The 16,997-nt window shown below is 40.1% G+C and overlaps 1 protein-coding gene across 6 annotated transcripts in view; it reads left to right on the top strand.

Moving 5' to 3' along the window:
- DAGLA (diacylglycerol lipase alpha) overlaps positions 1–16,997 on the top strand; it is a 119,267-nt gene that overhangs the window by 46,194 nt on the left and 56,076 nt on the right. For all 6 annotated transcript variants that reach the window (XM_088146196.1, XM_088146190.1, XM_088146192.1 and 3 more), the window contains one exon: positions 13,543–13,672. In XM_088146196.1, the coding sequence (XP_088002322.1) occupies positions 13,657–13,672 (16 nt within the window). In that variant the 5' untranslated portion in view covers positions 13,543–13,656. The remainder of the gene's footprint in view (positions 1–13,542; positions 13,673–16,997) is intronic.

Here is a 16,997-nt window from a genome sequence, read left to right as displayed (position 1 = left end):
TGCTGTCTTATCTCCACGTTTAATATAGATGCAATATAAAGACAGCCTGCTTCTGATATATTTAGTGATTGGGAAGTTTAGGCTAAGGATTGCTGACATACTTTGACATTTCAGGATGGATATGCACTGAAAGCAATAACAGAAGCTAAAAGAACAGAAGACTGAAATTAGGAGACAAACTAAGGTGATAAAAGAAATGCTGCTAAAATAGCAGAGCAGTCCATGAAGAGTAAGAAATAAATATGTTAAATTCCAAAGAGAAGCCTTTCCAGTTTGTATGTGAATGGAAATGATCTAAATATAGGCAATAGTATGTGCTTATTTGGAAGGTTACATAAGGAAAGGTGTGGATTCAGATTTCACTTTAACACATTATTTAGGGACAATTGATGCTCAGTAGAAAAGCATGTGGTTTACATGAAGAAAATCCAAGAGTCTAATATTTCCAGTTAAAGGCCCAGGTAGTAAGTAATAAGAGGGACCTTTGCCTTAGACTCTAGAAAGGTTCTACCAAAGTAGAAATGTTATGCTATATGGGTAGATAGTCTGACATAAGATAGCTTTGTATGTATACATATTTGCATCTGGTGTGTGTATGTGTGTGAATGAAAGGCAGTATACACTATGATATCATTAAGGTGCCTTCTGTAAAGGGTTCTCACAAAATGATGAGCTGCTGCATTCCAGCATCAAGTCTCCATATGTGCTATTTATAATAGCAGTGGAATTGGGCAGGAAAAGTTAGCTGAAGTTGCTGTTTATGTTAAGCTGAAAAAGAAGAGCTTTTCTCCCTGCTGTGCTGTCTTTTGATTTCTACTTTAATATGAATCATTTGAAGAAGATCAAAAGGACAGGAGTTGAATGCTTTTAGTGGAAATCCAGCTTGTTTTACTTACTTACATAGGGTACATTCAAAATATATTTTTAAAAAAGAATTAAAATGCAGTCCACATTTAAAACCATGTTTAGAAATGATCACATCTACATTTAAGATAATCATTAGAAGGATGAAAAACAGAAAAGCAACTTCAAAAGCCATATCATCATCTTATGCCTGAAAAGCAGAACACTGGCGCTAGATAGTCTCTGGGCAATAAAGAATTCTACGCAATGGGAGCTCTCACCAAAGCGTACCACACTTTGAGTATAGCAGTCTTGCTATACCACTAGAGGGGACTCAGCTTGGAGAGAAGCCTCTCTAGCTGTTCTTATAGACTAGTTAGATTCATGCATTAATAGGCAGTCTTTTAGCTACTTTGGTCCCTAATCATGTAGGCTTTAATTAAATAATTGGTGCCTTGAAGTTCATACATAAGTAAGTTAATCAGGGCAATTGGAATAAGAGTAGTGTTATAGTAGTGTTTGACTTACAGACAGTCAAAATATTGCAATGTATATTGGAATGAAACTCTTTCAGAATGCTACATTGTCTTTCGTGTTCTTTGGTTAGTAGATCGGCATCCAATCTTTGAGGTTGATTGCATAGCAAAAGACTGAATTGTAGAATCCATTTCGCATTGTTCTGGCTACTCTCTAAGAAAAAAAACTTTGTTCTGCTAGATGTCTAATTAAATCCAAAGTATTTTACTTTTAGTTGTGCTTGATAGAGCTTTGTCAGATAATGAAATAAAATAACTTTATGAATTATGACAATTCTATGAGTATGAAATAACTTCTTGTTTCTCTTGAAGTAGACCTAAAGAAAATTCTTTGGGTTGCAGTGAGTGATACTGTATGAAAGCATTTTAGAATAGCATAAAACTCTCATATTTATGTAGGGGTGTCAGTATTCCAAACAGAGTAGGAGCATATGTTCTTACCTAGATAAATTGTTGGCTACTTGAGCATTTCAGTTTTACACATAGTTCTGTATGTACTGTTGAGAACACTGAAGTAAAACAGAATCTTGTGTAATACTAGTATGGATTTTAGATTAGCATAGGTATGGGTGAAGGTTTTCCAACAAAAAAATCACACCAGATATAAACATTCATATTGCTGAAGCTTTGGTCTCTCAGTATGAAGGAAGAATAGAAAATCTAATGATTTGCAACCCCAATTACTTACACTTACTGTCAGATTATTGAGAAAGGGCAATGTTTGTTCTACCTCAGCAGAAAAGAATGCTGTTATTATAGCATGGCAGGGGTGGGGATGAAGAACAGAAAGCTAGATTTGGATTGGCTGTAAAATTGCCAGAAAATTGCCAGGTTGGACTGATTTGAGTCTCATTATATATTGAGAGTTCTTCACTGTTAGAGTTGATCAGTTATCTTTACTGACTATTAATCTGCTCATGAATAAACTTAGTTCTAGGTCATGGTGTGATTTGTGGAATGTACAGCAACTACTGAGTTTCTGAACGAGTGAGCCTGACAACATCACCAGCTCTCACTACTTATTTCTCAACTCTTTATGAGATGAAGAGGTCTTCCCTGCTTGCCGGATCCAGAGGAAGTGTGCAATGGCTGCACACTTAATGGCTCAGCCACCTGACTTAATTAATAAACTACATCTTCCTACAGATCAACAATAGGTGGCAGTGCAAATGAACTTGAATCACCTCAGTATGAATCAGCTCAGTGAATAGAACAAATTCCATCACCAGTGCCTAATCTCCTACTCTTGCTATTGTGGATCAAAAGCAGTGGCAACAGCCACAGTAAGAGGATATCTTCCTATGTGATTGATGGATCATCTGGCAAATTTACTGTCTTTCTGGCTCAGAGTGAGTTATTCTCAGTTCTTCAAGGTAGACCAGAGTAAGAAACCAATGCCATATAGGGCAGGACTACTTTTATTCTAACAGCTATAGTAACAAAATCTTGCAAGTTTGAATGTGTCCCCCCTTTATCGTCATGTAAACTAGGGAGGGGCTTGTCTGAGTCATTCTCTCAAGTTATTTTCTTGGCCAGGGCTCAAGCCCCGCTTATCTGATTGTTGCCTTGGTAGTGGATCTTCCTCCTGTCCTTCAAGGCCATTCTTGATTCCCTCTGCAGTTATGTTTTTACATCCATAAGATTTTTGCATAGACAGAATTAAGTTGGGGTTCTTGATTCATATTTTAACAAAGGAGGTGGCCTAGTGGGCAGGCTCTTTATAACATATCTATGCCCTAATTTGAAGAATTATGTTAACTTTGTTGAGAGCTAGTGTGATAGAATATATCTATGAAGAGGAGGGTGATATGGTGGATAGCAACAGAGATCAAGGCTATCAGGAAGGAGGGGGTGCATTCCAGGAAGGGAAAGGAGACAAAAAATAACACAGTCCGCAGGGGAGCGTGGAAAGCATAAGAGGCTCAGGATAGCCACTCCCAAGAATCTCCCAGGGTATATCCACTAGTTGCAGTAGTATAGATTTGGTCTGGTAAGCTTGATGTCAGGCCCAGCCCAAGAACAATGGCAAATTAATTCAGTTGAATTAAGTTCCTTTATTTGCTTACACCTCATAGACAGAATCTTGCCAGACTAAATTCACTTAATTCACTTAATTAGGACAAGTGTAAAAACAATACTTGTGCTTTCTTGTCAGCCCCAATAGGTAGACTAGGTAGGTAGGTAGAAATCAACTCCACAGGAAAACTAAAGCCACTTTAATTGAGATTGGCTATAATGTCAGAATCTTGCAAGTCTGTGCTGTACCACCTCCTCCTCCTTATAGCTCAGTGAATTAAGGAGGTATCTGCCTAGCTGTTTCTGAATGTCATCTGGACATTCTAGAGTTAAAAAACTATTTCAGCCTCTTTTGCAACAGCTTCTGCATATCTCCATCAAGGTCATCTTCCTTACTCTCTACATTCCTTTTATCCACTTGTATAGGGAATTATTCTGTCAAGAAGACCTTCCTTCCTTCCTTCCTTCCTTCCTTCCTTCCTTCCTTCCTTCCTTCCTTCCTTCCTTCCTTCCTTCCTTCCTTCCTTCCTTCCTCCCTCCCTCCCTCCCTCCCTCCCCTGTAGCTATATGTTAAAAAGGGATAGGCAAACATAAATCCATTTCATTAAAGCTTCTCTTTACATTTGGGAAATTAAGCTATTCAGAGGAAAATAAATTTGTAATTGATATTAGAAGAAATTAAGTGAATGGGACCTGCTGGAAAACATTGGCTGTAGAGAAGGGTGTACTGCTGGATTATTGGGCTATATTAAGCTTTATGTAAAACCTCTAAAACCATGCTTCAGGAGCTCTGAAGAGCTCGCGTTACATCTTGCTCAGCCAAAATTATATTTTTGCTTGATATTCCCTTTTGTTATCAACAAGCTTGTTATCAATAAGCTCATTTTTTGGTGAGCTTTTATCTGTTTAATTGTGGATAAACATTCATCACAGGTCAGATAGAAAAACTAAAAAAAGATTTGATTCTATGATTGTAGGAAGCCACAGTCTAGGATTTTCCTTTACTTTTCTAGTACTTTCATAAATTTATGTTTCTGGGGATTAGATGGGATATGCCTTCTGGTGTGCAACTGGTATCCAATTACTAGATAGTTGGAAAATATTAAAAATGAATGAAGAAATCAGTTTTGTGGATAGATAATGTTTACATGATCTTGTGTATTAAAAATGTGAACTGCCTTCTGCTAGTAGTTAGTATTCCAAGAAACAAACACTTGAGGGCTTGGAAGGAAACCCGGGAGGAAGAGAGCATGTATGCTTTCTACATGCAACATTTTAATATGTCTATTATGTTCCACCCCTTAAATCAGTGAAATCTTTCCTCATAAAGGAATTTCTCAAATTTCTCTCTTAATTCTGGAAAGATATTTTTAAAGTAGGGTGGTCAGAGCTGTACACAGTATTCCAAATAGTATATATATGGTTAAAGGGATTATGAAATGGGTAGTTTTATTTTCAGTTTCTTTCCCAAGGCTCCTAAATGCAGAATTAACTTTCTCCATAACATCCATTCATTGTGTCAAGCGTCCATCATAATTTCAAGGTCCCTTTCCTGATCAGTCACTGTCAAGTCAAACCACATGAATGTATAATGAAATTTATTTTTTGCTTACATTTTCATCACTTTGCATTTTCTCACATGGTGAAATGTATTCACCCTGTTAACTCCAGTTTCTCCAGTTTGATAAGATACTTTTGGATCTCTTTATGACATTCTCCTCTCCTCTCCTCTCCTCTCCTCTCCTCTCCTCTCCTCTCCTCTCAGTTGCATTGGAATTAAGATGTCCTGGCTGGTCTAATCCTTTCTGATTTGTTGCTGGTGACCTTACTTCTTCCTTATTTCTTTTTTCATTCTTTTTATATTTTACTGGAAGAAGGTAGAGAACCAGGACCATAATTTTTTTCTTTTCATATTAAAAAATATGTTTTCTCATAGCACAGTTTGAAAATACAGGCAACACCTTTCACAATCACATTTATTAAAAGGATTGCTGGGAATATTTATTTCTGAAAACTACTGTGGAGATTTTGATAATACACTATAATTTGCAGTAGCTAATCAGTTGGTGTATAAATCTTGGGATTTATATGCTTTAAAATGCTTGCTGCTTAATGCCATCTGGAACATTTTTAAATGAATATGAACTCTACAAGGAATGAGCAAGAAGGATCTACTAGGAAAGACAAGTAGGTTTTCAGAGAAACTTCATAGAACTCTGAAAGCTTTCACCCATTCAGCAGTGAACACAAAACCATTAAGCAGCTTCTGAAATCCTGGTAACTTCAGAATTATAACCCACAGAGCAACATATTTCAGTCTCTGCTTAAGATTTCTCTTAGCATTCAGTGTTCTTAGCACAAAAAAGACATCAAAAACCTCTGCCTTGGATTTCAGTTTTCATATATGGTTTATATAGGGGTTTTCAATTTTTTTTTAGCCTGTGGAACTTGTTATTTAAGATTTCCTGGAACTCCTTATCTGCAGAATGACTGCTGTGGCATTTTTTCACAGGAGAAGGTGCCTCACCCTTTCGGCTGCACTTTAGGAAAACTGCTGTGGACACCCTGGTTGCATTCAAGTGAACTTTTTTTTTTATTGCCCTTAGTTTGTCATGGAACCCTATCAGGTTACTGTGGAACCATAGAGTTTTGCAAAACACAGTTTGAAAAACCCTGTCTTATATAATTTATAGAAGCAGGAATCTGCAGAAATAAAAGAGGCCAGAGCATCATTCTTGCTTGCTTTTAACCTACAATTGCCAGATTGTTGGAAGAATATAGAGAAAGCTTCTTCTGTACCAAAGAAGCTATGTGTAGTCCATTGATAGAAGAGTGGAATGTTAAAACCTCCCTTTTATTTAAAACTAAGAGATATGCATAAAACCATAGAAATGCTTTGAACTTTGGGAATTTCAGTGAAATGTCTTATCATACATTTTGATGGAATAAAACTCAGCATGCCTTCAGTCGTGCTATCCTGGAATAAGCTTTGAAACATTCTAAGTGCTCTGTCAGGAAGCAGAACTCAAAAAAGCTCCTGCTCCTGCTCTAGGGTCACAAAGTTAGGTAGTAGGGTAGTCCATGCTAAATATTGCTTACTATGCAAACTAGAAATGATTGTCTGCACAAATTATTTACACACACACATACAACTCCAATAGCAATAGTGGAATTGAGTTTAAAGCACTTTTTGCAGCATAGCTGCAAGTCTGAGCAACTGGGGCACTTCAACACAGTGTATAACAACAAGAACAACAGCAAAACTGTTTTCTACTGTAGGCTTGAGTGAGGCATGAGAGGGCACTTTTTTCATTATGAAAGCCTTCATAGCTGTCAAAAAAACAACAACCCAACCCTGGAGCACATTTTGCCTCCATTGGTAAGTTCTGAGTAGCTGCAGCATAGACATTCTGAAAATGACAAGTTGTTAGCACTCAGTACATAAAAGCAAGCATGTAGTTAGTTTTTGCATTTAGCAAACAAGATCTGAAACCTCAAGCCAGGATTAACAGCACCTGCTTACCTTGCATACTTTTGAATTTCTTGACCTTATGAAAAAGCATGTTGTCACACAGAGAGTGGAACAATAATAAATTGTAATAATCTATGAACTGAATTCAGCTCCTAACATCCCCATAATAAATAATTTAAAAACAGCAGTAAATCTACCTACCATGCAAGCAGCAGTCTTTTTAATGTCCAGTATGGTTTTCAGCCTCAACCTGTTCTTTCCATGACTCCCCTTGACACTCACACTCTTCCTCCACTTCAGTTAATAGTTACAGGGACAGAACTGGTACCATCCCTGTAACTATTGGCTGATGTTGGACTTTAAAAAAAAACAACAACCCACTTGCAGTGTAAAAAACAGGAAGTCAATCATGATGCTCAAAACATCATGCCAGAAATAGTGTTGGTATAAACCCAGTGAGTTTTGTTCTGAACAGAGAACAAAATTCTCAAAACACAAGTGTTTTGTTCTGAAGTCTGAATATTTAAAAGGCTTCTTTTGAGCCTACAATGTTCTGACTTGAAACAGTTTGCATACCTCTCTTTCAAACAAGCAATAAGAAAAAAACCCCGAAATCAGAAATCATTGTCCAAAGAGGAAGGGTGTCTTTGAGTTTTAGTTTCCCTTGCATGCATGCATTGGAATTGAAAAGAAGACTTAACCTTCTTTGCCTCTGAACAGACCACAGTAAGAGGAAAGATTTTAGCAGATGAGAAGGATATGGAGAGTTGGTTGCTACAGCCCAGGATTTACAGCATGTTTCTATTCTTTCCAGAGTTATCTTGCCTAGGGACTCTTAATGCTAATTGTGAAATAGCTGAGTTTGCTTCTTCATCTGCTAGCATTTTCTCACTTTCACGAGGCTCAGGAAGTCACAGTCTTTAGCATATGAGAGAAGTGGGATACAGTGCCTCATCTTCTGCTATCTTTCTACAAGGATTAGAAAGCATCCACTTGGAGAAGGTCCAGCAGAAATCCGTAAATCAATCTGCATGTTTCCTGGTGGTAGTTTGGGGTGCAGCTTTCAGACACCTTAGTGTAGTCCCTTCTGAAGTTACAACTAATGGTTATGGCAGGCAGGGCAAGTGAATGATCTGAAACATCACAGTAGCACCCCTTCACTATATGCCATAAGAAATTATGTCCAAGATTCAGAAAGAGAAGGGGTTTTTTTCTGAATAACCCTTGGCTAAAATGCCCCTCCCCAATAAGCTGAAAACATTTGTGAAAGATGAAGTCATATCCTCCAAGGCAGAACAATCTCCAGATTGTGAAGATGCATGTTGTGAGGCAGAAAGAATCCTATTCATGGGCTTTAGAATAGCATCCTGAAGACTGATGATGCTTTATACATATTCTAATTGCATATTTCCGCTTAAATTGCTTATGGTAAGAGTATGCCATCTGGTGTTCTTCTGAATACAGAGGAGAGTGCTATGGGTGGCTATAATCAGTGTAATATATATTGGAGGATTCAGTATTTCTTGTTTGCATGTTTGTAAGGTAAAGACAGAAGCAGGGAACAGACATTTCTTTTGGCAAAAATTAGATCCAGTGGCTTTCTGATGCTAAGAAATAAATACGTTTATAATCATGCGTTTTTTGTTTGAGGTGTGCCACAGAATTTCCATACTGGAAAGATTCCTGAAAATAGCAGCTTCTTATAGCTATGGATATATTTCTTAAATTACAGTGGTACCTCGGGTTACGAATGCCTCTGCTTACGAACTTTTCAGGTTACGACCAGCTCTGGCCGCAAAAATTTACCTCGGTTTGCAAACTCCGCCTCGGGGTACGAACTGGATCCGCGGCCATTTTCCACCGTGCCACGTGGTCCGCGGCCATTTTCCACCCGTGCCACGTGGTCCGCGGTCATTTTTCCGCCCTGCCGCGCGGTCTGCGGCCGTTTTTCCACCCGTGCCACGTGGTCCACGGCCGTTTTTCCACCCATGCCGCGCAGTCCGCGGCTGTTTTTCCGCCCTGCCGTGCGGTCCGCGGCCGTTTTTCCGCCCTTGACGCGTGGTCCGCGGACGCCGGAACGGATTAACGGTAATTACATTGAACCTTATGGGAAATTTTGCTTCGGGTTGCGAACAAATCGGGTTGCGACCAGAGTCATGGAACGGATTAAATTCGTAACCCGAGGTACCACTGTACTGTTTTTAATGACGTATATACAGCTTTAATCTACTTTACTCAGTCCTAGATATGGGACAGTACCCATAAGAAAGTGCTGTGCTAAATTAGACCAAAGCCCTCTGCCATACAGCAGTGTGTCCCCTGCTGATTAAACAACGCCTAAGGGAAGCCCACAGATAGGATATCAATGCAATAGCATTTTCTGCTTTCATCCTGTAGCAGCAGCTTTCACACAAAGGGCACACTACTTTTGACAGTGGAATATGTTCCATCTGAGACTGAGTTAAGGAGATTTTTCTAGATATAAGCAACAATGGCAAATATTTCTTGCCAAACCAAATGTAGTCATGATCCCTCTGTTTCTTTTTATGTCTCAGACACATTCATATAAAGACTACATACATATAATCTCTTCATTCTGGAAAGAAGTACGTGGTAGAAATAGTTTAGTCCTACAAATACTCCTTCACTTTTCTAACACAGGCATTCAATATGGACATATAAGTGTGGAAACTCAGACCTGGTAATTTGAAATAGATTGTAGTTGCAGTGCTAGCTGTCAAATAATCTGACACTATCATCCATTCATCAGTGGAATGATAACCTAATTTTTTTTATTGCCATACTGTTGTTCTATGTATTGGAAAACTCAGTACAGTGGTACCTCGGGATACGAACACCTCTGCTTGCAAATTTTTCAGGTTACGACCAGCTCCGGCCCCAAAAATTTACCTCGGTTTGCGAACTCCGCCTCGGGGTATGAACCGGATCGGCGGCCATTTTCCACCGTGACACGTGGTCCGTGGCCATTTTCCGCCCGTGCCACGTGGTCCGCGGCCATTTTCTGCCCATGCCACGTGGTCCACGGCCATTTTTCCGCCCGTGCCACGTGGTCCGCGGCTGTTTTTCCGGCCCTGCCGCGTGGTCCGCGGCCGTTTTCGCGCCGCGCTGGGCTGTTTTCGCGCCGCACCGCGCCGCGCTGGGCCATTTTTGCGCCACGCTGCGCCAGGCCGTTTTCGCACCGCGCCGCGCTGCGCCGCACCCGGCCGTTTTTGCGCCGCACCACGCCGCGCCCGGCCGCTTTCCCGCCCGACGCGTGGTCCGTGGACGCCAGAACGGATTAACGTTAATTACATTGAACCTTATGGGAAATTGCCTCGGGTTGCGACCAAATTCGGGCGGAGGGCGGAACGGATTAACCGGATTTACATTGAACCCTATGGGGAAATTTGCCTCGGGTTGCGACCAAATTCGGAGGGCGGAACAGATTAACCGGATTTACATTGAACCCTATGGGGAAATTTCCTTCGGGTTACGACCAACTCGGGATACGCCCAGAGTCACGGAACGGATTAAGTTCGTATCCCGAGGTACCACTGTATCTCTTTATCATCTTTTAGGGAATATATTTATGGGTGTATCTGGACTAATAATTTACCAACCGTCTTTTGATCATTCTGTCTCCATTACCCCTTTCTAATACGGTTCCTTTCCCCTACCCCATTTTTTGGTTTCCACGGTTGCCATATTCTTCCCTTTCCCATCATCCTTTTTTCTTCCTGGATTGCATGCTGGCATTCCCTAATCTTGTACAGTAATTAACACCACAATAAATAATTTGTTAAACAATTTGATTTGGTGATATATGGTCTCTGTTATGGGGAAGTGGGCTTAGAAGCAAACAGTGTACAAGTAATACTTGCGTGCCATCAATTTTCTGTCATAGACTTTTGCCTCTTGATCGTGGGCTCTGGATGTCTTTTTAAACAGGCTGGGTACCTGTTTAAACCAGGCTGGGTACCTTTAGCCTGGGTACCTTTAGCCTGAAAATGTTTGAAAACCTCTGGCTTTGGTAAAATGATAATTAATCAACTCTTTGTGAAGAGGTTGTATTGTTCTTCTCTGTCTCTGCTCATTATCTTGAACAAATTCATCATACAGGCTGGGTACACATATTGGTTTAAGCCAAAATATTGTCTGTTTGTGACTTGGTATGTGATATGAACCCTGTGAAATAGAGGTTATTTACAAAACATGTTTAAGTCAACCATGGTTTCAATGTGCTGTACTAGCTTCTTTAACATTTATGTCATCTGTCTGTAGCTTCCATTGCCACTAACCTGAGAAACAAAATCAGTAGCTTGTTTAGATCTGTTTGGCAGCAGGCAGAACTCACAGCAGACAACATGATGATAGAAATTAAATAAGTCAGGAGCTTGTTTATATACCTCCAGTGGATCAAATGAAATATTTATTTGCTATAATAAATATGCTCGCTTTAAGCTACACAATATTATTTTGTTATTTGAAGATATTGGTTAAGTAATATAATTGAGTTAACATTATTGGCCCTGACTGAAATTTTCTTCAGAGAGAGAGAGAAAGACATGGAGATTATGTAAAATGCACTTGATATGTTTTCCATTAATATATAGTCAGTATATAATTTTTAATAATTCTTTACCCATTGTAAGCCACCCGTAGTCATGTATGTGAGATGGGCAGTGATATAAATTAAATAAATAAATAAATAAATCTAATATAGGGGTATTTGTGGGACAGTTTTCTTTTTTATTGTGATTTGGGTTCAGTGGTTAAAAATAGGTTAAGCAACCCAGAGAAGCAAAAATGCTGCTTTTGTTATATTTCTGATACTTATTTATTACATGTTTATTTAGACTGCTTTTTCCCAATACTTTGATCACATGGTAAAATAAAGCATATACTGTTTGTGTTTTAAATGCAATTAAGTATAAGAAAACAAAATTACTCCCAGAAGGCATACATTTTTCCTCATCCCTCATCTTTTCACTTTGAAGAATACATGTATGCATACACATATAAAGTTCTAGAGCGTTTTTTAATTTGCATATATTATTATTCCCTTCCTGCTCATTATGAAATCATATGAATTCCTATGCAAGCTGCTTATGCTTGCTTTTTGCTTACTTTTAATAAAATAATCATTTAAGAAGAATTTTGCAGATTTTGCAGGAGGACTTATTCCCCTCCAGCAGCGAACACTCAGATAAGCAGGGATCAACACCAAACATTCAGGCAGAAACCAATACTCCAATCAAGGAACCACCAAGGATGAAACTACATCCCCACCACAACTAGCAGGGCAAGCTACTATACATAAACAGGCAACAAACCCCACACTCACTCACACTGATGTTACCTAGTTGGGTAATGAAACATCTGCAGGCAAACAACTAAGCTCAGAGAGCCCCAAGAACTCCATAGTTCAATCCTGAGATATCCTACATATATTATCTTCTCTTGGAACTCTTGGTTCATTTTGTTAATTCCTACTGGCAGCCATTTTCTGGATTGTTTTTTCCAACTTGCTAGCTAAGTTCATTTAAATGGAGTTGCCAGGAATTGAACTTGAGACAATCTATATAAAAATAGTATATTCTACCACTGACGGTTACTAATTCTAGAACAGCTGGAAATTATTCTGAAGAACTGGTAATAGATACTAGTTTGCATTCATGCAAATGATGTTCCACATCCACGTCTTTCTAGTGCATCAGAAAATCGGGGAGAATTGATATTAGAAAGACCATAGACTAATTCTGTCAATTCTACTTTCTTTCACATTGTTTTCCTAAACATCTGTCTCCTTCTTTCTTCTAAAGCTTTTAAATTTCAAGTTCTTTTCATCTCATTTATCAAGAAATGTTGATTAAAATTTGATATTGTTTTTAAAAAACAAAAGTTATAATTATCATGCAACTCTAGGTGGATTTGTTTAATTTATACGATATGAATAGTGTTTTAGCTCATGTCCTTTCTTATATTACTAGAAGTGAGGAGCTTTGGGCTGTATATAATGATTATGGGATGGGTGGAGCTCCTAGTAATTTGATGTGGCAAAAAAAGGGGGAATTTGACCTCAGCACCCCTCCCCTCCCTCTCCCCCAATAACATTTATCTAGGTAGGCCTTATGGTGCCCAGGGCATAGTTTCTTTAATGAAAACGTTGGTACCCTCCTGCCTGCTTGTTTGTTTAAAGAACACCAAAGCAACAACATGTGATCCATACTTTTCCCATTATTTGCTTAAGTAGTTTTGTTACTGGTGCAATCTGTCACAAGGAAGAAGAAATCCTGATTTTTAGCAAAGCTCTAGAGTACCCTGAGATCATGCTTGCTATTTCCTGTGGAAGAGGCAAAACAACTTCAGTGCTGTTCTTTCTCTTTTGTTTTTTTTCTCAATTTGACTGACAACACTACATCATCTCATTCTCTTTCCTTTATCCTTTATTCCATAATTAATAAATAGTCCTTTGGCTAAATAAGGATATAGAAAGGACTGGAGAAATTATGACCCCAGTTTCACATGCTTGGCGAAATCTTGGTTGAATGAATGAGGCTTGCATTCTGGAACAGCGGGGTGGTGGTGGTGATGATGGTGATAACAGTGATGATAAATTGTATTAGCAAATATTCACTGAGCTGTTTTTTTTCTTTTCCTTCCTGGGATTTTCAGAGGCTACTGGGTGAATATGCTGATTCCTTCTTCATTCACAAAGTCTACATCCATGGATACAGACTTTCCCAATAAAGTTTCTTGTGACAGAAGAATGTGCTTCTACTGGATTATATGCTCTTCATGCTATGTAAGCATATGTTTATCTTAGCTTTCTCTTCTGTCTGAAGCTACAGTTCTGCATGGTTTTCTGTTCCATAACTTCAGATACAGCTGTTCATAATCTTGTTGGTGCACACATATTCTGAACTTACCCTCTTAGCCCTTTTTTACTGTGTTCATTGAGCATGAAACTGAGCAAACTCAGGGAGGTAGTGAAGGACAGGAAGGCCTGGCGCAATATGGTTCATGGGGTCACGAAGAGTCGGACACAACTTAACAACTAAACAACAACTGCGTTCATAATTGTTGGACTTTTCAAATACAAAACATGAATGATCTGTTCATTCTAATGATGTGCTTCTTTCATTTAGCTGTCTTTACAGATAATCCTCGCTTACCGACTGCCTCATTCAGCAATCAATCAGAGTTATGACAGTGCTGTCCCTCAGTCACGTTATCATCATTACAGTCATACGCAGTGTCCTGTGCCTAACTTGTTGTTTTTCCCCCTTTGCAGAGCAAAGGGATTGGAGTGGAAGGGATTACAAGAGAGTAAGCAGACACACAATGGGAAATACACATCAAAAGCAATGCACTGGCCCTGACAGCTGCTAGCACACCATGCCAGCAGCCGAGTGTATTCCCCATTGTGTGCCTACTTACTCTTTTGTAATACCTCCCTCTCCAATCTCTCCACTCTGCGAGGAGTGGGGAGAAAAAAACTAAGCAATTTCTGTAGGCAATCTCTCCTGTGTCTGACATGTTTCTCCCACCCACTCACAATGAATGTAAATACCAACACTACCTTCCTTCTTGTTAATTATCCCAGCACTGGAGTGAGCATTCCAAAGGGTGGGGGAGTGGTTAGGAAGCAAACAGAAGCCAAAGGTGTGAAACTGATTAGTCTTGTCAGTTTTGAGCCAGAAAGCACAATCACAATCATGTGATTTCGCACTTAGCAACTGCTTCTCTTAGCGATGGAGTTACTGGTCCCAGTTGTGGTCACTAAACAAGGACTACCTGTATAAGCAAATCAGATACTTCTTCATAGTCAGTTGCATGCAGAATTATGCTTATTCTTGACTTACACAGGAGATGTAGTAGTTTGGGCATAAATAGATTCAAAAGTTAGTCACATAGAGAACATTATTTCTGTAAGGGGAAAAGGATAATCCTATATCAGGTTTGCTCTTAAAATGAATTATTCTTGGCTCTTAATTACCATGTGTTATCACTGATGGAAATAATGTGTGATGCCAAAATGCAAGATAAGTGAAAGATTACAATGACTTATTTCTAGTAATTGTCAGTAAAAACTAATACCTTATATGCTTATAAAACAAGGAGCACTAAAAATCAACATCCTGATTTTTAGCATAATAGGAAGGAAGAAAAGTTATTCCTTCCTATTTTACTAAATTCCTTTGGTGGGAATTGGAGCAATAAAGTTAAAAGAGAGAATAAGAGAGAGAGAAAAGATCTGGGAGATTTGCTGGTTGATAATGTTTTAGAAGTGGAGGTGTGGTGAGGCTGTGCTGGCCTCTTGTTCTCATGTGAGATATGGGGGTGGGGGCGTTGAGCCCAGCCTGCTGCGCCTGTTGTGAAGTCTCCTTTGTGAGTAGGGTGGCAGTGGGAGGAGGAGAGGGGAAGAGGTTTAGAGTGTGTATACAGATGGGGTGGTGGAACTGCCCCACTCACAGGTGCTGAATGTGTGACAGAAACTTTAGGTGGCTGGGTTGAGTGTACTCTCCCACAAGGAATGAAAAGTGTTTGGTAAGACTATGATGGGCCTATTAGAGTTGGGGAAGGGAGTATCGGGGACGGAATGGGGGGCAGCACTGAGGTAGTAATGGGCATGGGGAAATATGACAGGAGGAGGGGTTGGGCTACTCTCAGGGGAGGTGGCCCAGGTATTTAACACTGGTTTTGTGTTCCATCCCCTTATGCTTGGCCAGCCTCCAACAAAGCTCACTTCATCCATGATCTGATTGTGGACAAGAGGGCCAACTTGGTGTGTATTATTGAAACTTGGTTGGGTATGGAGGAGGGTGCTCCTTTCTCAGAAATGTCCCCTCTTGGGTTTCAGGTGTAGCACCAGCCATAATTCCAAGGCAAAGGTGGGGTATGGCTGCTGTTATCTGGGAGTCTCTAGTGACCAGACATGGCCACGTGGGAGACCATCTTTGTGAAATTAGGCTGTAGGAATAAGTTGGGTTTACTGCTTGCCTCCCTCCCTCCCTGCAGTGTAGCAGCAGCTCTGCCTGAGCACCTTGACTCAGTGGCTGAGTTGGCAGTGAACTTACCGAGACTAATGGTGCTGGGGGACTTCAGCCTGCCTTCTTTGGGCCCAGAGTCAGATATGGATTAGAAGTTCATGGCCACCATGGCAACCATGGACCTGATCCAGCTTACTGACAGCCCAACTCACAGTGGAGGTTGCCCATTGGGTCTGGTTTTTGTCTTAGGGCAGTTGCAAAGTGAGCTGGGGTTGGGGATGTTAACATTAGTCCCTTGCCATGGACAGATCACTCCCTCTTGGCCCTGGAGTTTATAGCCAGCCCGCACTACAGGGAGGTTGGGCCTATTTGATCAGCCTGCCCCAGGCAATTGATGGGCCTAACAGGGGTTCAGAGAGAGTTTTGGTTTTTTCTTAAGGCTCTGGTGCACGGTTCCACTGAGGCCTTAGTCATGGCTTAGAATGAGCGCGGGATGAAGGCTTTGGATCCATTTGCACCTATGCAGACTCTCTGCAATCATGGATCCTGTAGAGCCCCCTGGTTCACGGAAGAGTTTCAGACATGAAGCAACACAAGAGATGCCTAGAGCACCACTGGAGAAAGATAAAGGACAAAGCCAACTAGGCACAGATAAGAGCCTTATTAGGACTTACCTTGTGGCAATAAGAGCAGCAAAGCATGCTCACTTCTCTGCTGTTATTGTATCCACAGATAGCCAGGCAGCAGTCCTGTTTCAGGTGACTGGGACCCTCTTGGGTAAGGAGGGACTAGGTGAGCCCTTGCAGGGTTGCTGTGAGTACTATTTTAGGCATCTGTCGGACAAAGTTGCTTGACTTGGTTTGGAGTTAGACTTCAGCTGGGCAGGTCCTGTGGAAGTTACTGAGGCACGTCTTAGCTCAGTTATCTGGAAGGAGGGAATATGAATCCCTTGTGGACTTTTTGCAAAAAAAAGGAAATGTTTTTGTGACTTATTGGATTTATAGATTAGATTCAGACTCCATTAGGGTCCAAAATGCAATTAATTTAGTCTGGGACTTGCTACTTGTTAAATAGATACAGGTAGTCTTTTTTTAGCAACTGCCTCAGACTGATCACTTGCAGTTACAACAGTCATAA

The sequence above is a fragment of the Python bivittatus genome, unplaced genomic scaffold (genome assembly GCF_059951505.1).
Source record: "Python bivittatus isolate LINGU-HERP-01145 unplaced genomic scaffold, Pbiv_v1 ctg000480_np1212, whole genome shotgun sequence".
NCBI lineage: Eukaryota > Metazoa > Chordata > Lepidosauria > Squamata > Pythonidae > Python > Python bivittatus.
This window is presented reverse-complemented; position numbering and strand designations above follow the sequence as displayed.